The sequence below is a fragment of the Cnephaeus nilssonii genome, assembly GCF_951640355.1.
Source record: "Cnephaeus nilssonii genome assembly, chromosome: 5".
NCBI lineage: Eukaryota > Metazoa > Chordata > Mammalia > Chiroptera > Vespertilionidae > Cnephaeus > Cnephaeus nilssonii.
This window is the reverse complement of record NC_137076.1, coordinates 33,264,044-33,289,464: the sequence shown is the minus strand read 5'-3', so window position 1 is coordinate 33,289,464 and position 25,421 is coordinate 33,264,044. Positions and strand designations below refer to the sequence as shown.

At 42.7% G+C, this 25,421-nt stretch overlaps 1 protein-coding gene across 1 annotated transcript in view; it reads left to right on the top strand.

Moving 5' to 3' along the window:
* Positions 1-333: 333 nt before the first annotated feature.
* Positions 334-25,421, top strand: part of NUGGC (nuclear GTPase, germinal center associated) — a gene marked incomplete at both ends in the record, with an annotated part of 39,067 nt that continues 13,979 nt past the window's right edge. The window contains 11 exons of the mRNA XM_079773305.1: positions 334-376; positions 3,143-3,247; positions 3,889-3,997; positions 4,820-5,042; positions 5,640-5,870; positions 9,671-9,880; positions 15,390-15,565; positions 17,456-17,474; positions 17,756-17,845; positions 20,973-21,078; positions 22,311-22,444. Of these exons, the coding sequence (XP_079629431.1) occupies positions 334-376; positions 3,143-3,247; positions 3,889-3,997; positions 4,820-5,042; positions 5,640-5,870; positions 9,671-9,880; positions 15,390-15,565; positions 17,456-17,474; positions 17,756-17,845; positions 20,973-21,078; positions 22,311-22,444 (1,446 nt within the window). The remainder of the gene's footprint in view (positions 377-3,142; positions 3,248-3,888; positions 3,998-4,819; positions 5,043-5,639; positions 5,871-9,670; positions 9,881-15,389; positions 15,566-17,455; positions 17,475-17,755; positions 17,846-20,972; positions 21,079-22,310; positions 22,445-25,421) is intronic.

Here is a 25,421-nt window from a genome sequence, read left to right as displayed (position 1 = left end):
AGTTGCCTTAGAGATGAATAGAAAGGCCGTATCAGTTTAAAGCTCTATAGATACAACTAGTATTGAAAAACCAATGGGCAAGCATTCATTTTGTCATGTTTTAATAATATGAAGTGTAATAGGCTTGATGAGGAATTCAAAGATAAGTTAGAATGGTCTTGGAATCTAGTTGGGGAAACAAAGCATAAGCAGATTTATATGTTATTTTTGTGTTTTTTTTTTCTTTTTGTATTTACAATTTCTGCTGTTCTATACCCGCCCCCCCCCCCCCTTGAATGTATTTTTAGGTTGGTTCTTCCAAGTGGATAAAAACAGGCATTTACATAACAAGAAATGGCAGACATGGCAGATTTTGTGGGACAGGAGCCACATCCAGGTAACATCCCTACTATATACCCTGATGGAGTAAACAGAACTATGTACCATTATATAATCAAGGGCAAATGGGTCGAGACTGTTTAACTATAGTCATTGTTCCCTTTTCTTTATTCAGAAGTTACTTTCTCATGATGCCTTTTAATTGTGAATGAAGGTAAATTACTTCAACAACAACTAAATTACCCTGTTCATAATATAGTGAACTGTCTGACCAGCAATTAAATTTAGACCTCCCTCCCCTTTTAAAGAAGAGTCCAGAAAACCATATTGGATTTTCTGGGGGTAACCTCTCTTACAATGGGCAAGGTAAGGCCCCCAGAATCATTTCACGTGCTCTCCTTAGAAGGGGAGATGTACGGTGAATCACATTGGAGCCAGTGAGGGGGACCCCTCCCTACAAGTCTGGGTGCAGGGCCCCTGGAACCAGGGAAGGAGCCTTCCCTAGGAAGATGCAGGGAAGTAACCCCTATGAGCAGAAAGGGGTGTATCACAGCCTTTGTGTTTTGAGAATAGAAGAGGCCGAGGGGCAAGGTGAAGCTGTGTTTCGGGTCAGTGGGTCAGTGGCTAGCATATGAGGCACGGGTGGGCGCAAAACCCAAAAGAATTGCAATCTGGGGGCACCTTTGGTTGAACTCAGTGCCGAAGAAGTTCTAAGTTGTTTTGCTTGGAAGAGCCATGCAGTCCCTGGCAATGGTCTGGATCAACAATGAAGGAGTGTATCCCGGGGTCAGGCTATTTGGGATCAGTTTTCAAAAGTGACACCTTGTGGCAGCAAGAAGCAGCAGCAGCAGCAGCGGACTCAGGTTTCCTTCTTTGGACTGTCTCCCCTCCTCCCACCTACTGTTCTCTCCTCAGATCAGTCAGTGTGAAATGCTGGAAAAGGCCGGGTCGTGCTTGACAATTACAGGGAATAATAAGAGATGTGTCAGTGCAGGCTACTTCATTTCAGTTACAATTTCATATAAAAACACTTCCCCGAAATGGTATAGATCCAGGGTAGACTACTTTCTCCTTTCCAGGTGGTTTTTCATTTTAGAAATTGAAGAAAAAGTTTAAAACCCTGCTGTTTTGTCTGACTTCTTAACCTTTGCTTTAGCTGAGAAATAAGCTTCCAGTGTTTTATCAGATTAATTGCCAGTGCTTTTAGAGTTGAAATAAAGGCCACGGATATGGGCCTGCCGGCCCCTTGTTTTATACATGCGGCTAGAATACTGTGCCCACGTTGCTTACAGAAAAGAATTCCTGAGCTACCAAGCCCAGATCAAGGCCCGACAGCCCTTTACTTTCTTCTCACAGACAGGTGGTAGAAACATCCTAAAATTCTGAGCATCTTTTGTACCACCTGACTGGGCCTATGGGCCTGAGTGGCACATTCTTTTCTTCTCTGCCTCTTCCTTTCCAGCTCCTGCCACCTGGTATTTAGTTCTATTGCAGTCCTTAAGTTGAACCAGGATGAATTCTTTGAGTTGAGCTCAATCATGAAGTAAGAATGTCCGAGACAGAAGGGGCTGCCGTACACGCTCTTCCGACTCCCCGTCACAGCATGAGCCTGGGGTGGCAGAGATTCAGGCAGACACCATTCCTCTGCACTGTGGCCCTCCATGGGGTGCGAGCTGGCTCCTGGACAGGACAGAATTTGTGCTGAGAGACACATGGCTAACCAAGGGGAAGGGTTTCTGGAGACCTGCGTCTGGAGCCCAGTGGTGGGGGCTGGGCGTTGTGCTGGGGCTGCCATCCTGGTCCCCAAGTGAAGCTCCTCCTTTGTGGTTCTTCAGGAAAGATGGTCTTCAACGTCGTGCCCAGTATGGAGGCCTCATGCCCTTAAGAGTGTTATGACTCTTGGGGAATCAACTCTTCTTCCTCTTCACCTCACAGCCATTTCCTAAAGCACAAGCCAGCCCCAAGAGCACTGGGTGGGGACCATTTCCAACAGCCTTGACCCCAAAGACCCAACTATTGCCCCATTCTAACTGCTGGGGGACGTCTGCTAAAACCAATCCAGAACACAGTGTCTTATCAATTGTTTTTTAGAAAACCAATCCTTTTCCCAAGGAGTGTGGATCCTGCCAGCCATTTACTTGATAACCAAGGGAAACCACTAACGTGATAAAGTCTCCCCAGAACGGCAAAGATCCGCTTCTTGGTGATTTCTGTTCTTGTCTATAGAAGGAAGCAGCTATTGATGACTTTCAGTGAGGAAGGGGGAAAATTCCCCAGATTTATTCTCTGAAGGGCACCCAGTGGTAGAGCACCCTCCAAAACTTGTATAACACGTATTATTTTTGCAGATGAAGTGACTGAGGCTGATGGAGAAATGATTTGCCCTGGTCCATGCAGCCCGTTCTTTCCTCTGTGTTCTGCTCCCCATCAATTTCTTTCCCAGTTTGAAAAGACCTCCCAGAGGCCTTTCTTCACTCCGCACTTAGCCCCGTCTTGGGCTTCTCTCTATACCGTTGGCACTGGGTGAAGAATATTGAGCCATGTTGGCTTCTCAGTGTTTCCAAACAGGAACTTTTCATTTCGTTTCAACATCTCCTCGGGAGGAGATGTGCTGGACCCTGAGTTTTGGAACTCAATGCAAAGTCCTGGGAAGTGGGAACCAGACTGGAATGGCCCCACGGTGCCTGCTTCTGAAACAAGCTTCCAGGCATGCGGAGCTGGCAGGGGGCCTCTTGGGCTCGTTGGGTTTGTGCATTGATAGAGGTCAGGCAAATATACCATGGCCCAAGGCCTGTAATGTTATATCACCTCTGTTTTGCTCTAGTTGATGGTGACTTATTTAAGGAACCGATGAAAAAAAGAAGACGATCAGATAGAGACCAGCGGTTCCGAGCATTTCCCTCCGTAGAACAAAGTGCTCTTAAGGAATGTGAGTGTTATGAAACTATTAAATAGTGGTTTATTTGTTGTTGTTTTTTTAAATGTAGCTCTGTTCTTTTCCAAATGTGTTCCAATGCTCAGAGGAAGGGAAGGTTAAATCCAGTCGCAGAATGAAACATCTTCAAATGACCTGGACCAGGAAAAGGAGCCCTCATAGTCTCTGCAGAGATGTAATTTGACAAGTTATCTCTAGGAGTCTCTGGAGAAGAGGGTTCTTAAGAAAATAACTTCTTCCTCATTAAAACAAAGACCGAAAATGGTTGGTGTGGAGTTTTGTGGGTATTTATACGATGTCCTTGCTCGTTTTCCTTTTTTATTTTTCTTTTGAAGTATAGTTGACATATGATGTTATATTAGTTTCAGGTGACTTTTTCTTCTTCTTATGATCACAGGAGAGAAGAATCTAGAAGCAGGCTGGCTCCTGGAGAGGCTGTCGGGATCAATGATTGCTATCTCCCAGGGGCTAGTCTCTCTAGTGTCAGATAACTTGTGATCTTGTTTACTTGGTTTTTCATTTCATTTCTTTTTTCCCTCTCTCGTTCTATAATGTTGAGCAGACTCCGCCTGTGGAGACCTAGGACTTGACCCCGGCCAGGTACATCCCAGGTAACGCATCTCTATTGATTCCAGATGAAAAGCTGGAGTCACGGACCAGAAGGGTTTTGAGCAACACTTACCAGAAACTTATTCAGTGTGTCTTCCTGGACGACAGCATTCCGAATGGACTCAAGTATCTCATGTGAGTCTGATGTCGACTGCTCTCAAATCTTACTTGGATGTCTTTCCTTAGGTGATTATAGGTGCTTTTCTCCAACAAGGAAAGGAAAATTTCAAGTAGGAACTAAGTAAGAAAGTTGAAGATTTTCCATAGCTATAGGCCATTGTCTATACTACTAATAGTTCCTGCTCATTGAGCCTTCACTGTTGCTAGGCAATCTGATAGATGCTTTATATATATCAAATTTCATATAAGTGTCCCAATACCCTATAAAGTAGACTCTATTCTTACAATCCCATTTTACTGAAATAGAGGCTTAGAGAGGCCAAGACATTGACCAAAGTCACACTGTTGGTAAGTCACTCAAAGGTCGTGGAGTCCAACCCAGACTGTGTGACTGAACCTGTGTCCTCAACTGCTGTGCTGAGCTGACTTGAGGGACTTGAGTGGTGACAAGGCCGTATCTTCTACTCAGTAAGACTCTGTGTTTCTCCTAATAATACTTTTCCTCTGCATAAACTCTATTTCTAGGGTCAAGACTATGTAATTTCCATAGAACACAAACAAGGATGCTTCACATCTATATAAACATTATAGAGTTTATGTAGAAGTATTATTCTTTTTGAGTACAATTACCAAGTACATTTGCATAACTTCATTTGATCCCCATGACAACTCAGTGTAGTAAACAGGGATTAATATTCCTCTTTGACCACATAGCAGAGACTCAGAAAGATGCCGTGACTTGCTCAGGATTAGAACTCAGTTCCTTTGTGTTCTATTCTGATGTTCTTCCCACTGTGCTTTGATGACCATGGCAATGTGCACTTAAACTTGATCTAGAAATAGGCTTCTTGCTTTGATTGAAAAACCATCGTTGGACCCAATTTACATTGGATTATTTGGAAGCACTGGGGCTGGGAAGAGCTCCCTGATCAATGCCATCATCCAGCAAGCAATGTTTCTACCAGTGTCTGGAGAAAGTATATGTACGTCATGTATTGTACAAGTGAGCTCAGGCTGCTGTGAGCAGTATGAGGCCAAAATCCACCTTCTCTCTGACCAGGTAAGCGTCTCCAGCCTTCCTGCCTTCCTACCTTCTTGCCTTCATGCCTTCCTCCTTCCCTTCCAGTTTTCCTCCCTTTCTTCCTCTTTTTTCCCCTCCCTTCTTCCTTTCCTTCCTTCCTTCGCCACCTCCTTCCCTCCCTCCTTTCTTTTTCTTTCTTTCCTTCTTCCTCTCTCTTAGAGATTAACATTATGTTCCTTATACATATAGCTCATGCCTTTGTTGAATGAAGAGAACATAGTATGGAATGTGAAAGTTCAATAGAGCAAGATGGGGTTCTAGCCTGGGTCCTGTCACCATTCATTATGGGAATTTGGGGAAAGCCATTTCCTGTTTCCTCATCCACGAAACAAGGAGGTTGGGTTAGACCAGTGGTCGGCAAACTCATTAGTCAACAGAGCGGCAAACCGCAGCTCGCGAGCCGCATGTGGCTCATGAGCCGCAGTTTGCAGACCACTGGGTTAGACAATCCCTTACTGGATTGAATGGTTTTAGATTTCCTGAGTATGTCCCTCCACAGGGACAATGGCCTCCTCCCCTTGTCAGTGTTTCTCATGTCTGTGTCACGAGGGGCTTTGCCCTACTCTGCCTTGGCAGGAGTGGAAGGAGGAGCTGAAGAACTTGACTAAACTCCTGCACAGGACAGAGGAGCTGGGCCGAGAAGAGGCGGATGTGTGGGACGGGGATGATGCAGTGGAGGAAGCCGTCTGGAAGCTACAAATGCTTTATGGAAATGGGGCAGAAAGGAAGACCTATGAGGAATTACTAAGAGCAAAGCCCAAAGGAAAGATTCCCACCTCTAGAATCATCACCCTCAAGGCAGAAGAGGTAGCTTCAAGATATTTTTTCTTTATTTATCACTAGAGGCCCAATGCACAAAATTCGTGCAAGAGTAGGCCTTCCTTCCCCTGGTTGCCCTTGGCACCCGGGACCCGGGCTTCCCTCGCAGCCCCGGCTTCATCCAGAAGGTCGTCCAGAAGGACGTATGGTCTAATTAGCACATTACGCTTTTATTATTATAGATACGTCTTAAGTATAACAATTGAATTCATTTAGGGGATTTGCTCAAGGTACTGGAAGTTTTATATTAGAAATAAGTTTTTTTGTGTGTGTTTTGTTGTTGTTGTTTTGGCCAAAGCTTTATTCAATATCTGACCTTTGCAGTGTCCAGAATATTGAGGACACTGTATTTTTGGACTAGCCCTCTTTTTAAAGTTTATTTATACTTCAAAATTTAAAAAATTTTAAGAACAATTTAATTGCTGGCTTTCATGTCTCAATTAAGCAAGTGTCAGAAGTATCCATGACCAAATTATTTTTCATTGTTTATGGCTGTCAAATGGGAATTTTTAGTGTCTGAATGAGGGAGCTTTTGTGCACTGAAGGACTATTTACCCTGACTTGAGGATTAATCAAAGATGTTTTTGGCAGCAAATGATTAAAAAAAACAAACCCAACTATAATGGCTTAAACAAATAGAGACTTACTCATTTTCTCACATAAGAAGTCTGGAGGCAATTGGCTTTGTGGATTGGTTCAGTGGCTGCACTATGTCAAGATCAATATCTCTCTGGTCCCCTTGGCCTCCACAATACTTGTTATCTCATGGTCATAAGATTGCTACTGAAGTGCTAGACTTCACAGCTGGCTTCAGGGAAGGAAGACATGGATAAAAAGGTGGCACCAACCACACCGTCCCTTTCACTGGAAGGTAAAAGCTTTCCCAGAAACACCCCAACAAATCTCTGTGTGGATTTACTTGTTCAGAGCTAATTCACATGGCCTTCCCTAGCTAAAAAGGAGTCTGTCTAGAGAAAGCAAGAAACCAACTTGTCCTGACTAGCTAAGACCACTCTCAATTCACTACCTTCGCAAAGAAATAATCAGGATTCTTTTAGCATGGATATAGGACAGGATGGATATTAGACATACACTTAATAGATTATGCTATATTTATAATCAATATTAATTTTATTAAATGAAAATTCTATTTTAAGTTAAACTAAATCCTTGTGGAACAAATATTCCATTTATTAATGTTGTACATTTAAAAACCTAGTGTTTTTTTTTTCTTTTTTTAAATGTGTTTTGATTGATTTCATAGAGGAAGGGAGGGGGAGAGAGAGATAGAAACATCAATGATGAGAGAGAATCATTGGTCAGCTGCCTCCTACACACTCCACATTGGGGATCAAGCCTGCAACCCAGGCATATGCCCTGACCGGGAATCGAACCGTGATCTCCTGGCTCATAGGTCAATGCTCAACTACTAAGCCATGCTGGCCTGGCTAAACCTAGATTTTCTTGCATGTTAAAACTCATCCTTAAAATATTATTATTCTACACTTGCTCTAAAATTTAGTGTTCAATTATCTCCTAAGTTTAACATAGCCAATCCTCCTCAAATAGTTAATGCTACTTGCATAATAAGTCAAATTTATTTAGACTTTTTCTATTATAGTTTAAATTTAATATATTCAATTCTTTCAAAAATTTTAAATTTAAAAAATTTAAAAGGCACACTTAGGAGTCAAATGAATGAAATCTCTTAAGGCACTAAGCTTCAGTTTATCTAGGAAATCAAACAAATGTAATAGACATTTCTTATATTTAAGTGGATGTTACTATTAAAAATAATTACATTCTTAATATCTAAAACATAGACCAAGCATGTCCAAAGAAACACAATGATTATAACAGTGGTTACTTTATCTGCATACACTACTTACACCAAGGTATCAATATAACATTTATTTCTTAACTACTCTGTGTTTAGAAATACTCCTTCCCAGTATTTCAAATTTACCCACTAAAAAAAGAGGAACAGAATGACCATCTCAGTGAGTGAGAGGGCACAGATTCAGAATTTGGGTCAGGGACTCTAGACTGGCCTGAGGATATCTGAGTTTATCTTCCAGAATGGTTTGCCCTGAGCCAGTTTATTGGGCTGAGCCTTCTTCTTCTAGGAAGGGACTTTAAAATCTATCTATCTATCTATCTATCTATCTATCTATCTATCTATATATTTTTAAAATATATTTTATTGATTTTTTACAGAGAGGAAGGGAGAGGGATAGAGAGTTAGAAACATCGATGAGAGACAAACATTGATCAGCTGCCTCCTGCACACCTCCTACTGGGGATGTGCCTGCAACCAAGGTACATGCCCTTGACCAGAATCAAACCTGGGACCCTTCAGTCCACAGGCCGATGCTCTATCAACTGAGCCAAACTGGTTAGGGCTAAAATCTATATATTTTTTATTGATTTCAGAGAGGAAGAGAGAAGGAGAGAGAGATAGAAACATCAATGATGAGAGAGAATCACTGATCGGCTGCCTCCTGCAAACCCTCACTGGGGATCAAGCCTGCAACCCAGGGACCAGATATTGAACTGTGACCTCCTGGTTTATAGGTCAATGCTCAACCACTGAGCCATGCTTGCCAGATTAGATGGAACTTTGCAAGCCCATGCTTTTTCTTTTATGTAGCCCTTGTTGTGTCTACCTTATTTTTTTTTAAATAAAATATCTTAAAGAACTTTTATCATCTCCTCTTTCACAATTTCTTATTTGATTAAAATGGATGAAATCTATCAACTCCCTACCCAGATTACAATAACCCCCTGATTTAATCTCTACTCTCTTAAGAATTTACTTCCTTATCTTTCTTAAAGGAACATTCTATAGGTATTTATTAACAACGACCACCATACATCCCAAATCTTCTGTCCCCTGAAGTAGCCCAGTAGAAATTTGCTGCTATACATAATTGCTGGCATGAATGTGTCATTGTCCCAAGGTATGTTTAGGAAGAAACAATAGGCTGAGAACAATTCGCCATCCCGCCCACCACCATTAAAACATCCTAGAAATGCCCACATATCAACATATTTTTTGAACTTGAAAAATAACTTTTAAAAACCCTTTTAAAGATCATTTTCAGACCAATTTTCAGTTTGGAAATTATGGTCACCATAGCACTATCTATTTTCTGTAATCTGGACTCTCTGGTAATTAAAATGTTCATATTAGCCATGCCGGAAGAATCCTCTCCCTCTAAATTTTAGAAAAATTGCATATTAATTACATCAATTTTAGAATTTAAATGGCATTTTGGAGATAAAATGGTTATCTGAAGAAGCTCTAACTTTACTGAAGTCCCATCCTAACTGACTCTAGTTTCTTTATCTTTAAGTTGAGGAGCTTGAACTCCTTGATCTCCTAGTCCATTCTGACTCTCAGACTGTAGACCCTTATTGACTAGATCACAGGCTTCCTGGTGCCCATCACTGCTCCCTTCCCTTCAATATATTTTTCTTGATTTTAGAAAGGTTGGGGGAGGGAGAGATAGAAACATCAATGATGAGAGAGAATCATCGATCGACTGCCTCCTGCACACCCCACACTGGGAATAGAGCCCATAACCTGGGCATATGTCCTGACTAGGAATTGAACTGTAATCTACTGGTTCATAGGTTGACGCTCAACCACTGAGCCCTGCTGGCCAGGCCATTGCTGCTTCTTACCATTTCTCAGTGTACCTTCAATGAACCTGAATCACTAGCTCATCCAAGATAGAAATGCTGGGAGAAGGTCTGATGTGTGTGACCTTTTCCTCCTTCCTCAGGCAGGAGAGCTGTCTGTCAAGCTGGACCCCTACATCAGGACTAAGAGGAGAGACTGGGATGGAGACTCAGCGGAGACACAAATCTGGCCCTTGATTAAACATGTGGAAGTGACTCTTCCCAAATCAGAGCTGATTCCGGAAGGGGTAGTGCTGGTGGACATTCCAGGCACAGGTGACTTCAACAGCAAGAGGGATGAGATGTGGAAAAAGGTGATTCTCTTTCTTATGACTTTGTTCCCTTTCCCTTCAATTCCTCCACCCTTTCTAAAGCAACAAAGAATTCTCTGCTTTCAGCTTAATGGATTGTATGAGTTCACTGGAGTTAAATTCTTCTACTTTCCATGTTCTAAGCCTCAGGGCAACAGTAGGATATGGGTGGCCAGAGAAACCGGAGAGTTAGGAATCATGAGGCAGGCCTGGTAGCTGGACCAAGAATGTGTATAAGAGAAGGGTCAGCAGGAGAGTGGCCCAAGAATAAACAAAGGAAACAAGGCAGATGGGGAGAGGAAGGCCAAGAATTGGGTATAAAGCAGAGAAGCCGACAGCCAGGCACCAAGGAATCAGGAGGCTGCTACTGTGTTTGGTTGTTAGGAACAGAAACTCAAGAAAGCAATCCCATGTGAAGTGCAGTTCATCAAAGGATCTCAGGAGACCCCGCCTGGCCTCAGAGCCACCTCTCAGGATGGAAGCAGCTATTTTTGTCTCATCCTCTGCTTGGTCTCGTGACTGTTTCTCTTTGTGCATCTCTGCCGAGGCCTGCTTCTCTCTACTTAGCCATTAAGATCCACGTTGCGGAAAATGACCACCCTAGCCCTGCCTCTAAGTCACATTGTGAAGTCCAAGTGCCCATGACTGTCTGACTATATAATCTTTGTGTTTTTTTAGTTCCAATTCCCAAGAAGAAAAATATGATTGATTCCTGCCCAGCAAATAGATTAGCTCTCTTTGGATTAAATATCCAGCCCTATTGCAATCACTGTGGCTGACGGTGGGGCTGAAAGGAAAGTCCACCTGTTCAACCAAAATCTTAAATGGGGGTTCAATTCCCAACAAATAGGGTATGAGCTGACCAGGAACCCCCAGATGTGACTACAGGCAGAGTTAAACATTGGAATAATTTGACCTGCACCTGGAGGCTGAATTTTTAAGAATTTATCTCATTGTTCATATGCTTTTCATTCATCAAACATATATAACAATATACTAAGCACTGAGGATGCAAATATTATAGATCAAAATAATAACAGCACACACTTAACTGAGCATTTACTTTGTGCTGGGTACTATTCTCAGTGAAGTAAGTTGCCCATTATAATGTTGGGGAATTTAACCCAGCCAAGATGACAGTGAATGAAAAGAGGCAGACCATGACCTTTAATGTTAAGAAATGTGTGTGTGTTTGTGTGTGTTTGTGTGTGTGTGTGTGTGATGTGTTTGTGTGTGTGTGTGTGTGTCTCTGTGTGTGTGTGTGTGTGTGTGTGTGTGTGTGTGTGTGTGTGATATGTAAGATCCTGCCTTCTGGAAGGATAGACACCCAATTGTTAGCAGCAGTTTTTGTGTTTACCATCACTCTTAACTACATACACCTCTGTGTTGTTTGTATATTTTATATGAACATGTATTATCTTTACACTAAAAGGTGGGAAGCAAAATAAGACAACATTGAATGAGAAGTAGAGCCTTCCCACAAAGGGCTTAGAGCCTAACAGGAGAGACAAAACATACAGATGACTAAATACATGGCAGAAAGTGATGTAATAGAGGGACACGGTGCTGTGAACACTCAACAGTAGAAATGACCTCCAACAGGAACTCTCATTTCTTCAACAAACACCTACAGAGCATCTATTCAATTTTGTAGTAGATTCCAGGTGGACAGAGACAAAGTCCTTGTCCTTGGGAGTCTCCTAGTCCAGAAGGGAATAAATAGGTCATACTAATGAACAAACCATATTACTGAAAAATGAGAGCACAAAGTGATCATTTAAATTTGGAGGTGGTGAGGATTCAGAGAGGACACAGACGCTCAGCCTCCATCGGGCAGAGAAGGCGGTTGGAAACGGGACCACTGAGCACCGGCTCAGTGGGCCGAGGGAACTGGGTGTTGGGGGAAGGATGAGTCTTCCTGGGTGGCTGGGGGGAGAAGGGGGTGTGGGATGTAGAGAGAGGTGCAGAGACAAGCCTGGAAATGTTGGGGGTGGGCTTTAATACCATGCTTCCTGGGGAAGCTCAAAGGACGGGAGGGACCGGGGTGTGTGATAGAGCAAGAAAGGGCATCTTTCGGCAGAAGGAGCTCAGGAGCACAGGGTCGGAACAGAGGGGCCACAGGACCGGAGCTGGATGTGGACTGGGAGGAAGGGCCCATATCCATGAGTCACGATCAGTGCCGAAGCTGCGTGACTGTGGGCCAGGGGAGCCTTGTGACTGGGTTCCAATCAAGATCAGGATGATAGGGTCAGGATGACAGCTTATAGCTCAGCAGCCTATGCCCTGATTGTACAGGGAAGAAAGGAAGGCTCAGAGAGGGGAAGTCATTTGCCTAAGACCACACAGCTATCAAGTGGCAGATTTTGAACTAGAGGGCAGGTTCCTACCCTCCCAGCGGAGGCTTTATCCATCACCCCTCAGGATGTTCCCTCACAGTTCTCTAGGATGAAGGCAGTCGCCTTCTCCTTGACCCTTCGGCTCAGGCCTGGCCATGAGAGCCGTGTTTCTGCAGGGTCTCAGCTCTGGGAGAGGAGTTGCCAGCCTTGGTTAGTTCCAGGCCAGGCCCAGGGAGCGACAGCCTAGGGGAGGCAGCCAGCTTCTCTCGCTGGATGGAGCCGTGGTTGCCGCCAGTTCAGATACACTGGGCAGCTTATCAAAGGCCACTCAGAAGAGAGGAGCCAGCAGATCTGGCTCAGAACACCCGCTCCGAGGAGGTCGGGCTGAAGCGAAGGAATGGTTCCCAGCGTGCTCTGCTTGGCCTTGGCTCCCCTGCATTCTTGTGGTTTTACGATCTCCTCTCACAAGCAGTTACTAAAGACTTCCTTCTTTCCAGGGAGAACAGAGCCAACACCCCTGCCCCATCTCTCCAGCTGCCAGCTTGGCCTTCCCTAAACGAAAACAATTGTGAATCCAGACCTCCCTGTTCTGACACCTAGAAGTCCTGAGACCTTAGACATGTCACCTGACCTCTCCGAGGCCCATTCTCAACTACAGGAGGGAGGGAGATGGGGTGGCAGAGGTGCCATCCCACCCACTCCTAAGTCTAGTCACTCCTGTCTTAGAGACAAGCTTTTTGGTGTCCTCTTCAATGCTAACTTGACCAAATCCTGGCAGGTAGGGGCACTGTGGAGGGCCTGAAATTTAACCACTGCCACCTTTATGGTTGCAGTCCTCTTCTCATGTTAATAAACATTTGTTAAGCACCTGTAGTTTACCAGGACCACGGGGAATACTGTTGACCTTTAACAAACAGCCAGCCAGATATTTTCCCAGCAAAATGGGTTGATTCAGGAACAATAAAGAATTGCAATTCGGGACATTCAATCTAACGGTGAACAACACAGAAACCCAGAGAAACAAAGGAGAAGAATGCTCTTTTATGGTCTGGGAGGAGCTGTAGTAAATGAAGAGTCCATTGGAGTCAACTGAGAGTTCAGAGTATAGTGACCTTTTATTGGTTGAGTTATGGCAGTCTCCCATTGGCTGGGCTGTTACTGGGCAAGGAGGCAGAAAGGTGGTGTCACTGCCTGTTGGAGATACAGGGTATGTCATTTCCTGTGGAGGTCAGTAGCGTGTGCTGAGTGATGAGTGTCAGAGTTCTCTCTTCTACCTTACGGACTCTATTTTGAATGAGTTTTTATTATTTTGTTATTAATTTTCACAATATAAAGGTGAAAATGGACCTGCCCTTGAAGAGCTTGCAGCCTGATATTCTAGGATCTTTCACAACCTGCCTGAATAGCCTGAAGCCTTCCTGAAGTTGATTATCATTTGGGAAGTGGGAGGGAGCATTTTTCTTCCCCAACATAGATGTGAGTTCATCCACACAGGGAGATTCAGACCCATGGGTGTCCTTATGCTGGCCCTTTGCCTCTCAGGCCTATTGTCTTCTCTACAAACAGTAAAGTTTGTCTTATTATAGAGATTGATGATTTTGAAACAATAGTCCATGAAACCAAGAGATTCATGGACAGAGGTGGGGGGTTCTGAGCAGGTTGGGGCTCCAAACCTTCCATCCCCAACTGGAATTCTTTTTTTCTTTTTTGAATATATTTTTATTAATTTCAGGGAAGAAGGGAGAAGGAGAGAGAGATAGAAACATCAATGATAACAGAGAATCATTGATTGGCTGCCTCTTGCACGCCCCCTACTGGGGATCAAGCCTGCAACCCAGGCATGTGCCCTTGACCGGAATCGAACCCGGGACCCTTCAGTCTGCAGGCTGACACTATCCACTGAACCACACCAGCTAGGACCCCAATTGGAATTCTTTGTGAGATTTCATTTGAAAAAGGCTCCACTGCTAAAATACAAGTTTGAAACCCACGAATCTAGATGAAGTTTTCTTAGTCTCGGCACTATTGACATTTTGGGCAGAACATTATCTGTTGTAGGGGCTGAGCTGGGCGTAGTAGGATGTTTAGCAGCATCTCTGACCTCCGCCCTCCAGTGCCCCCCATGTCATAACAATCGAAAAGGTACCCAGACATTGCCGAATGTCCTCTGGGGTACAAAATCATCACTGGTTAAGAACCACTGGTATAAAGCAAAATAATGACTTAATTAGCAAGTCACAAACTTGTCATACCTTTATGTGCAAAGAGCTGTTCTAAAGAACCACAAATAAGCTTCATTGCTGAGTTGGGCCAGCTTTTCATTTTTAGGGAGAGAAAAGACAAGTGAAGCAATACAATAAGAGAAATGTCACAAGGCAACACACAATTACTCATCACATGAAAATTGCTTATTTGATAATAGCAATATTTGTGCTATTAATCAAAAGTTGTAATTTCATGTTCATTGACTTTTGCAACTTGAATCATATAGTTCCTGGCTTCCTGCTAATACATGCTGAATATTCAGGGACAGTCAAACAACAAAAGGGTGATAGTTTAGGGGTAGATTCATGACCAGAACTAGTTCTGGAAAAACAATAATTTCCCCTAGAGGACAATTAAGGCAAAGCAAGCTAGTGAAGGATCTGGTAATTGAGATCTGACTTGTTGAATTCCATCAATCACTAATGCTACAAACATCTCGGAAACCTCCGCTATGGCTACACACTGTGCCTGAGGTGGTGTGGATTCCAAGCTGAATGGTACAGCTCTTTCCCATCACAATCTGGATGGGGGAAGGTGCAGAGAGCCAATTCTGTACAACAACTTTGCCTGAGAGGTATTGTGGCAGGGAAGTCTGGGTGCTGTAGGATGCAGAGCGGGATGGCCAACCCATCCTTAGGCGGCCCTTAGCAGATTCTCAAAGGGCAAGTGGAGGTCAAAAATAGGTTGTGGCAAGTACAAAAACCCTGAGAGATGACAGAATTACATCTGAGAAACTGAAGGAAGCTCAGCATGGCTTGGAGAGTGTGGTTGGGGGGTGGGGAGAGTTGGGGTAGAGAGAGGGAGAGACAGAAGCAGAGCATGGAGGACATAAATGATACATTAAGGAATCATGTCCTCTACAACGGTTATACCATTTATGTTCTGAAACATATTGTGGTCATGTTTCACAGACCATTGATAAATGCTCAGTGATCTGGGTGATCAGTGACATTGAAAGGGTGTCTGGAGGGAGAGCCCATGAAGACCTTCTGAATGAGAGCATCAAAGCCTGCCAACGGGGTTTCTGCAGGGACGTTGCCCTGGTGGTCACAAAGACCGACAAACTCAACCTGCTGGAATATTTAAGGTACCGTGCTGGACTTGCAGGGAGGTGGGCTTTCCTCCATGGGTCCTGACTACAGTGAGGACAGAGCTTTGACTTTAGGATGTGGTGGGCATTGTGTACTCAGGGAAGTGACTGTTGGGGATGCAAGAGAAGTCTAGGGGACTTGCTGGGACGTCAGGACCCTTGAGTGGACTGGCTCAGGAATCTGAACCACTGTGGCCCCTCTTCCAGAGTAGCTGCTCCACACCCAACAGGCTATTCTCTCCATAGTTCCAGGGGTGCCGCTCACGAGTGTGGTGTGATGGTCCAGCCTGGGCCCCAGTTATGGAATATGGAGATGCTCCCACAGCTAGCAGGCACTTTCTAGAATATTCTCTGGCACGGTGCAGCATTGAAGTGTCAGATTCTGTTTTCAGATTTGTCTACTCCTGAGATTTTAAACTCATTTGGAACAAAGTTCTCAAAGTTTTAGAACTTTGGCCAAAAGCAAAAGCATTCTTACATATTATATTCTAACAACAACAAAGGGAACCATGAAAGATAAGCATTTTAGAGTTTAGTAGATGCTGATTTATGTTGATTTCCATATAGATCTCTGCCCCCCCCGCCACACACACACACACACACACACACACACACACACACACACACAGCTAGGGAGATGATAACTTATCTTCCACATTGGGACACTTTGAAAGTGAAAGGGGTATTATTAGCTATTACAAAGGATCAGCAGGTATAAAGCAGTATACATTGGGCTGTGCTGGGTACATGGACATACAGTCCAGGGATATAACTTTGTTGATGCTTCTCTGCTCTAACAAAAGCTTGGTTACCTGTCACCTCCTCCATTTCACCCACGCCCTCTGTAACTTGAGTCTGGTGTCTCCAGGAATTTATTAAGCATAGAAAACTTCCTCAGTGAAGAAATAGGTTAAGGCTTCTCCCCCTAGCTTCTTGCTCTCATGGTCTAGGTTAGAATTTCAGTTTCATTTTCCTCCCCCTGACCCCCCCCCGCAGATTTCATCCACCCTAACCCCTACCACAAAATAATATCTAAAGCTATCCCTTGCCAATGCCAACTCTAAAACTAAACCTAAATCAATCTAATTTATTAAATGTTTAATGAACACAGTGGTGGGAGCTGCCAATTCAGAGATGCATATTGCCTTGTCACCAAGGTCACTGTGTTAAAAGAGGGTTAAAGTTTAGAGGAGAGGGACAAGCAAAGTACTGTGGGAACTGAGAGACAGAGAGAGTGAGAGCGAGAGCAAGAGCGAGAGAAAGAGAGAGAGAGAGAGAGAGAGAAAGAGAGAGAGAGATGCGTTTTGATTGGTCAGGGGTGAGTCACAGAAAATTCCACCGATGACAAAACATCCTATATAATAAAAGGCTAATATGCAAATTGACTGAACAGCAGCGGTCACTATGATGCGCACTGACCACCAGGGAGCAGACGTTCAATGCAGGAGCTGCCCCCTGGTGGTCAGTGTATTCCCAAAGGGGGAGTGCTACTCAGCTAGAAGCCCTGAGTCGGGCTCTTGGCTGGTGAGCACAGCGGTGGTGGCAGGAGCCTCCCTTGCCTCCACGGCAGTGCTAAGAATGTCCAACTGACGGCTTAGGCCCACTCCCACTTAGGGCTCCTGGACTGCGAGAGGGCACAGGGTGGGCTGAGGGACCTCCCCCCAAGTGCACAAATGTTGTGCACCAGGCCTCTAATTGAGAAATAAAGACACTTTTTTTCAAATGGACACTGGTGGTGAATCAGAAGAGAGAGCACTGGGGCTGAAGAAAGAGCTTAGGCAAAGGCAGAGAGTCATGATAGTATCTGCTGCTTTTGGGGAAAACCAAAAGACTGCCGTGACACATAATGAGTTAAGTAATGGTTACAATTTTCTAATTTCATTTCAGGGAAAGGAAAGTGGGAAATGTAAGTATGGACTAGTTATTTTTATTTTTAATTCTTAAAGCTCTACTAAGATATAATTGATATACCCCAAAGTTGCACACATTTAATGTAAACATCTTGGACATATGCATGGACTAGTTATTTTTAAATAATACTTTTGGTGATTTATATTATATAATTTAAATACATGCACATTTGTCTGGGCCAAATGAAGACCTGCTAATAAAACATGCATCTTGCACTTCATCGCTCTTGATAATTGTGTATTCTTTGCCATGCTTTTATTTCCCTTCACAATCTAGCAAGCTATTCAAAATCAGCGAGAGGCTGTTTTAGAAAGAAATGAAATGATAAAACTACAAAGGAATAGAATTCTCAAGGAAAAACTAAAGGTGAGTTAATGGATTTTCCTATGTACTTTTCTGCTTTTCAACCACTCAGATTTTGGGAAACAAATGTCTCCTGGGTCTTGGGCAGTAGCAAGGACAAAAGTTTTAGAGTAGACAATTTGGACTTAACTTAGTTCTATTAATTAATAACTTTGTGACCTTAGGCAAATTGCTACACCTCTCTGAACCTCCATTTTCTCATTTGGAAAATGGGAAATAACAATATCTACCTCTTATGATTATTGGGAGCATTGAATGAGCATACGGTCTGCTGAGAAACACGTGCAAGTAAAATTAGGGATCACCATACAGTTCAAGGTGTGCTTGGCTAGAGCAATGCATGGGATGGTGTGGGAATACAGAAGGAGAATTCTCAAATCACATTGGCAGTCAGGGAGGTGGTGTTGGGTAGAGGTTCAGGGAAAACTCAGCCTCTTGAGCAGAATTTTAAAGAACCAGTATCTTCAGTAATGGGAAGAAGTAGGAGAAAGAGCGTTTGAGATGGAGGGAAAAACATGATTGAAAAAGCCTGTTTTGTATGGTGAACTCAATGTAAGTAGTTTCAAAGAGCTCGGCAAAGGGTATATGCATGGGTGTTGGGGGATAAGGCCTGAGCTGTATCTTTCAGCCTTGTGTAATTGTCTGTGGGACTCTCAGTGTTTTCTTAAATTATTTTTATTGTCTGTCACTGAAATAAGTACTAGTACACACATAAAACTCCTTACTATCAAATCTTATACAACTATAAAACTGAAACCAATTTTCAGATAAAATATAAACAAAACAACAATGTCTGAGTTAGTATAATGTGATAGATGATATGGTTTTGCTGAAATGAAATCTTCAGTGCTGGGTTTAATAGTAAAAACATATGGCCTTATGTCCATTTCAATATTTAACTGCTTTCTGTATTTTGACTTCAATTACATCCATGCAGAAAATGTCTGAAGCACAATGTGGAATTGAAAATTTCAAAGCTTTTGTTTCTAATTCAGAATAATCAGACTTCTTACTTAAGCCAATGTCTTCTCCCAAGTCATTCTTGAATACTGGTTTTTAACGAGGCAATAATTCAGTAAAGCTGTTCTTATTCTCTTTAATAGTTTTTGTGACATTAAAAAATATGCACTTTATGAGTACCTAATTGTATTGTTTCTGGAAATAGAAACATAAAATGCTTCAATACACAATTCAAAACTATATTAATTGCTCATGAATGTGGCAAATTGGTGTGTATGCGAAATAGGGTATGGTCAACAATACATCAGCCTGTGGGTGACTATGGTTCTGACTGTTACAGTACAAGTTCTTTTGAGGTCTGAACACCTACCCCACTGATGGCTAGGTGATGCCATCATTCTCCAACCACTTTATTTCAGTTTGAATTATTGTGAATTACCTGTACTTCATGCTTTCATTTGGAGCAAATTTAATTTTAATTATAGAAAATATATGAGACAGAGGTTAACTATAAAGTAGTCATTTATATAGATGTCTATGCTTATATTTTTATTATAAAAAATAAAAACTAAGAAAAAATATTGTAAGAACAATTACAGACCCTGGAGAGTACATTTATAGACAACGGTTTGGAAATACAGTTGTCCTTGAACTTGTGGGAGTTAGGGGTACCGACCTCCTGTGCAGCCAAATAATGTGTATAACTACAGTTAGCCCTCTGCATACACAGATTCCCAAAGTGAGGAGACTGTTAAAAAATGTGGGTTTGAATTGAGGTCATTTGAAAAAATATCCAAGTATAAGTAGACCCGCAGCGTTCAAACCCATGTTCTTCAAGGTTCCACTGTACTATGCATTGTAGAAAGACTGTTTTATCAGCAGTATGGCGAATGGAAGGGTGAGGAGAGGGTTGTATGAAGATTGGATATAGACAGACCATTTGTGAGGGTTAGTTGAGAGTCTGAAATAGGCAGTCACTATAGGAACAGAGGAGATACATTCAAGAGATATTAGGGAGGTCAATCCATAGGTATTTGGCAAGTAAGAGAGGGCTGGATTTTGACTTTCTCAGGCATGCTATTTGAACTGGTTATTATACAGCATTTTACTTTTGCTTTAGCACACCTGTAAAGAAAACCTACTCTTCTCCTGGGTGTCTCTCCTTTACTGTCACACAACTACTACCCAAGTGTACAGGCTCCTGTAAGCCTACCCTGCATCTTTAGTGCAACCTTGACTACATGGGCTGACAACTTGCCAGAGATGTGGATTCTCCCCTCTGCCAGGGGACTACTTACTCAGCTCTTTCACATCTTTGCACCAAAAAGATTGACAACTCTCTGCTGTTTTCTACCAGATAACCGTATACACACTCTTTATGGGTGTTTTTTTTTTTTTTTGGATGAGATGAATGAAAGATTGTGGAACAACATTTATCCATAATTCTAGTATGATTTCTCTGTGATGATGTTTTTCTCATCATAAACATTTTCTCACCTGATTCTTAATTTCTTGACATTTAAGAAATTTGCTTAAGCATTACTTCATACTTAAATGTGTATGATAACTCACTAACTGTCCAGCTCAGAAACTTGCACTTTTTCCAGTTTTGTATTGTGCTGATAAGTATTTAATAATCAGCTCTATTTAAAAAAAGGGGGGGGGGGATGATTTGTAATGTTTGCCGATTCCCATGGTGTAAATACTCCCACCATTGCTAGTTTTAACCTACCAGTATGATGCCATTGAAGGCAGAGTTGGGGAGAGCTGTGTATGTCCAGTTGGCTCTCAGAGCTGGTACAAGCTGCCTCCAGCACATCACTGCCTTTTCCGGGGTTGTGCTTCTTTTTCCAAAAAGAATCCTGGTACTTTCCCCACTCTGAACATTTAAATATATTTTGAATTATTTTATCTCTGCATTTCCTTTTAGAATTACCATTTTAACTCCCAAGAGAATAGTTTCTGTGCAGCAATTTCTAAACAACTTCTGACCTTGTGAAGTGCAGACAGATAGGAACACCTGATGTACAGAATGTTGTCTGTTCCTTATGGGGCTCTCATAGAACCGAAGTGAATGAGCTGAAATCTGCCGAAGGCTCTCATGAGGCCTGCCTTGTTTCCTTTGCCAGGAATGAGTTATTCTGTCCCTTCTGTGCCTCTCTCACTTCAGAGAAAATTGCCGGCTGACTCCAAGGTTCTGGAAGCTTCCAATCTGGTGTACACAGTGAGCGCCCAGGAGTACTGGTGGCAGGCTCTCCTCACTGAAGAGGAAACTGGTAATTAAAAACAAAACAAAAAAAACCCCACAAAACTCAATCGCTAAAATTCTCAAGAGTAAGTTTGGTGCTCTGAATTTCCCACTCTAGAACTGTTTGTGCCATACTTCCAGTTTGCCAGTTTCTGTACCTAGTAGCAAATATGTTGGTTTGTTTTCACTGCATTGTGGTGGTGCCTTGAGACCACAATTCCTCTCTCCTCCAAATCTTACCCCAAGTTGGTAAAGGTCAGTGATCTGGTTAGTATTTGGCTTGAGATTCTTCACGGGCCCACCTATGGGTTTTAGAAGATTGCCTGAGTATCTATTGGATGCTTCGTCTGTGGGCGGGAAAAGTAGAAGACATGGCCCCTTTCTTCATACAACTTAAAATCTAGGAGCTACCATGCCTAGATTTTGCAAAAATCAAAGTGAAAACAACGTTTAGTTCAGTAGTTCTATGAGTACAGTAAAAGTTCAGAGAACCTGGAGATCTGTGTGACTGGAATTCTTAGTAAAAATGGTGAGGAGGCAGGATCTGAGCTTGACACTGATCTGAGCTTAAAATGGCTTAAAACGTACGTGCATGTCACTAGACATGGATGAGTTAAGGAGCAGAAGGTGTGACATGTTCCCAGAAATTGGGGAACTGCTTGAACAAGGATATAAAAGAAATAACCAGCCGGGCACATACAAGAAGTAGTATAGGAAAACGTCCACTTAAAGGAATAATGGAGAAAACAGTAGAGTGACATCTGTCATTTTCTGACTAACAAAGGGTTAAGGCTAAAATAAGATTACAGTCTGGAATCCCAGCCATCAGAAGGTCTTAGCCCTTTCTGCAGCAGGCATAAACTATTTTGATATTTAAAGTTATGTGTTATAGATAGAAAAATCTAGGGGGACTGAAGAGCTGAGACTCTAAAATGTGAGCATTTTGGTTTCATTATTCAGGTAAGTACTCATCCAGAGGGAAGTGTCAATTTTTTAAAACCGACTTACACTTTTCTACATAGTTTGTTTCATACTGCTACAAAAAAATCGATAGTCATCATTGCTGATTTACCCTCATTATTGCTGATCCTAGACCTGGGAAGAAGGTCCTCAGAAAGGCTGGTTTAGTGGGCTCCCAGCCCACATAGGACCTCAACAGTGGTTAACTCAGACTGCCATCCAGATCTGTTCATTCTGATGAATTCTAGTTACTGTGAACTCTGGCCTTATACAATTGTTTGTGCTGCCTGTGAATCCCAGAAATCCCCAAGTTAAGAGAATATATCAGGAGAAGGCTCTTGGAGAAGAAGAGGAGGATGGTGACCAAGTATGTTACCGAAGCCTTTGGCCTGTTGCTCCTCACAGACAGTTTCAACTGCACGGAAAACCTGCCGGTATGGACGCCACTTGGGCTCTAGTCTCTGCCTCCCACCCTGGGCAGAACATTCCCTTCTACAAAGTGAGGAAATTATGATTTTTTTTTCTTTTCATATCAAAGGAAGATACTAAGCTCAGAGAATCTAAAGAGGAGAAAGAGATAATTGGAGGGCTAAAATGATAACATTTGAGTAAAAAAGAAAGAACATTTTCCCTAGGACTAAGAGGAAAAAGTAAAAATAGTCAGTGGCTACTTTCCCCTATCCTGAGACTTGCATATGATGGAATGTGTTTAGTGATAGCAAGAGTGGTTTATTTACTTCTAGGGGAATACAGACAGTTCTTGGTTATCCTTCAGAGGCGTGGGTAAGCATACAGTCCCCAAAGTTTGTATCTGTCCGTGGATTCCCGTCAGGCCCTGGTGCTGTCAGACTCTCAAACTCAGGCAGCAAATGTGTGAGAGGAAGGAGAGCAAGAGGGACTTTCAGCAAAGAGTTCAGATATTTACCTTCGCAGTTAGAATGCAGGCCTTCCAAATAACCAGTTAAAATTACTTTTCTCATAGTAATGAACAAATTTATCTCTTTGATGGGTATTTTGTTTTTTAACCCTAAAATAAGAGGGATATGCTGCAAAAGTAGAGGCATAAGAGAGCTTGGGAGAAAAATCTGTTGCTGGAATCAAGCACCAATTGCATTTCTTCCTTGGGAAGAACTGACTTACAAAGAGACAGTCATATACACGTGACCCTTGAAAAACACAGGTTTGAACTACATGTGTCTACTTAGATGTGATTTTTTTTTTTTCAGTAAATACATGTAGTGCTGTAAATGTATTTTCCTTATTATTTTACTAATAACATTTTCTTTTTTCCTTGCTTAATTTATTATAAGACTAATTGACTGTTTATGTTATCAGTAAGGCTTCGAGTCAACCGTAGGCCATTAGTAGTTTAATAGAGTCAAAAGCTGAATGCGGATTTATGACTGCACAGGGGTCAGCTCCCCTAACTCCCGTATTGTTCAAGGGTCAACTGTATAAAGAAAAAATTCTGACCCGCAGCCTGTAGCTACCTGTTTAGGAAACCAACCCCTTATTGACAATGAACAGCTCAGGAAGCCAGCATGCTGTAAGTTAGACTTGTAGGAAGTCAGACGACCATCTCTTGTAACAATCCAAGAAACTAAAGAATAACTTCTGTAACAATCCACCCCAAGTGGCCAGACCTTAATGAATAACGACAGCTTCCCTAATCTTTATCCATGCAACCATATTAGGACCCACTAGAGAAAGCCAAATACGCATCACATAGGATCCCTGCTCCGATCAGCCCACCCACAGCTTCCCCATGCCCTGGGCCTCCCATCAGGGCACACTTGAAGCTGTTCCACCACCTGCCTTTGAGTCTCTGCCAAACGCAAGTGACGGCGGCTGACTGCCTGGCTGTAGCAACCTCTGATAGGTAGGCTTCCTGTGTTCTCCTCTGGTTGGTGTTTATTTCCACACTTGCTTTCACCACCAGATTTATACAAGTTGTCCGCCTTGCTGATATGCAGAGCAGGAAAAGGGTAGAGAAAGTGGACCAGTAGGGCTGGAGGAGAGTTCAGGGTCCTGAGAATGAGGGAGCGTGAGGCTGGGATGGCCTTGGGAAGTGGCAAGAAGAGGCAGATAATGGAGACCTGACTTCCATGTGAAAAGTAAGCAATGCCGACTGCAGATGGTCTACGCAGTTTTGGTCAAATGTCCACATTTTAAAAATTCTATACACAAGTGAACGTAGGGCAAGATTCACTGTCTTTTTTTTTTTTTTTTTTTTTAATCACAGTTCTTATGCTTTGTTTTGGTCTAGTTCTGTGCAGGGGCGGGGGCGGGGGAGAGACCCTCCTGGAATCTGAGATTTTCCAATTTAATGTTTGTCCTCTGAGATACTGGGGAAAGGTTTAACCTTTTACCTTCCTGAAAAAGTTCTTCAGGGTGAAAGTTGCCTCCCTGCCCAGCAAAAGATTGCCTTTGGACGTGCGGATGGAAAACCAATCAGATGTGGTGCTGTGTGCGGTTGGTTTGTTTTACAAACACACGGACGAGGCATTTTGCAATCAGACTCGCAGTGCCGGCCCCACATGCTCTTCTCTGCTGATGCGGAGGTGGGCCCTTGTAGGGGCTCCGTCCCATCCTCGCAACCAGACTCCGGCCACAGGAAGCACAGAGGAGAGGGTGGGTTGGCACTTCGGTGATAACCTTTGAGAGGGAGTTGCCAGCAGCTTTCTTCAAAATTCTTTGGCCTCAGATATTGGTCTCAGCCTTAATTTTTGATGGAAAGTTGGAAGGCAAGAGTTTTGTCAGTTCCTTTGAATTCTTAAAAATATCAAACCTAAAAATACATGTGATTGATCATTTTTTAAGATTGTGCCTCAAAACAAAACAAAAATTAGAGTTTGGGCAGTTAGTGATTTTAAATGAACAGAGTTCTACTCGTTATTTTTTAAGAGTCAATAGGAAGTTGATTATGATATCTCAATGTCAAATGAGTCCTGCATTTACTCAAAGTAGTTGCCAGTCCCCTTTTTTTACTGTTCTTTTATCTTCAGCTCTTCCCTTTCTTATCATTTTTCCCCCCAACATGGATTTGGTGAGAGTGAGACTTTCTGAGAATCCTGCCCATAGATTTTCTTTTCATGACTTCGCTCTTATTTCATTTTGATCACCAGCCACAAATTCAAAAGAATCTAGAGGACACTAGAGAAAAAAATTAAAAAAACCACAAAAATCCTCAAGGCATGCCTAAAGCTAAATAGTGTCCTTAAACTCTAAGACTCATCAACTCTAAGACTCCCAGAGTGCAGGAGTTTGAGGCTGTTTTCAGGATCATTCGGCCCCATCTACTTACTTCAAAGACGGTGCAATCGAGATGCAGAGAAGCTAAGTCATCTATTAAGGTCACACATCAATTCAAGAGCTATTTCTTCCATCAAGTTTGGAATAGAATCTATAAGC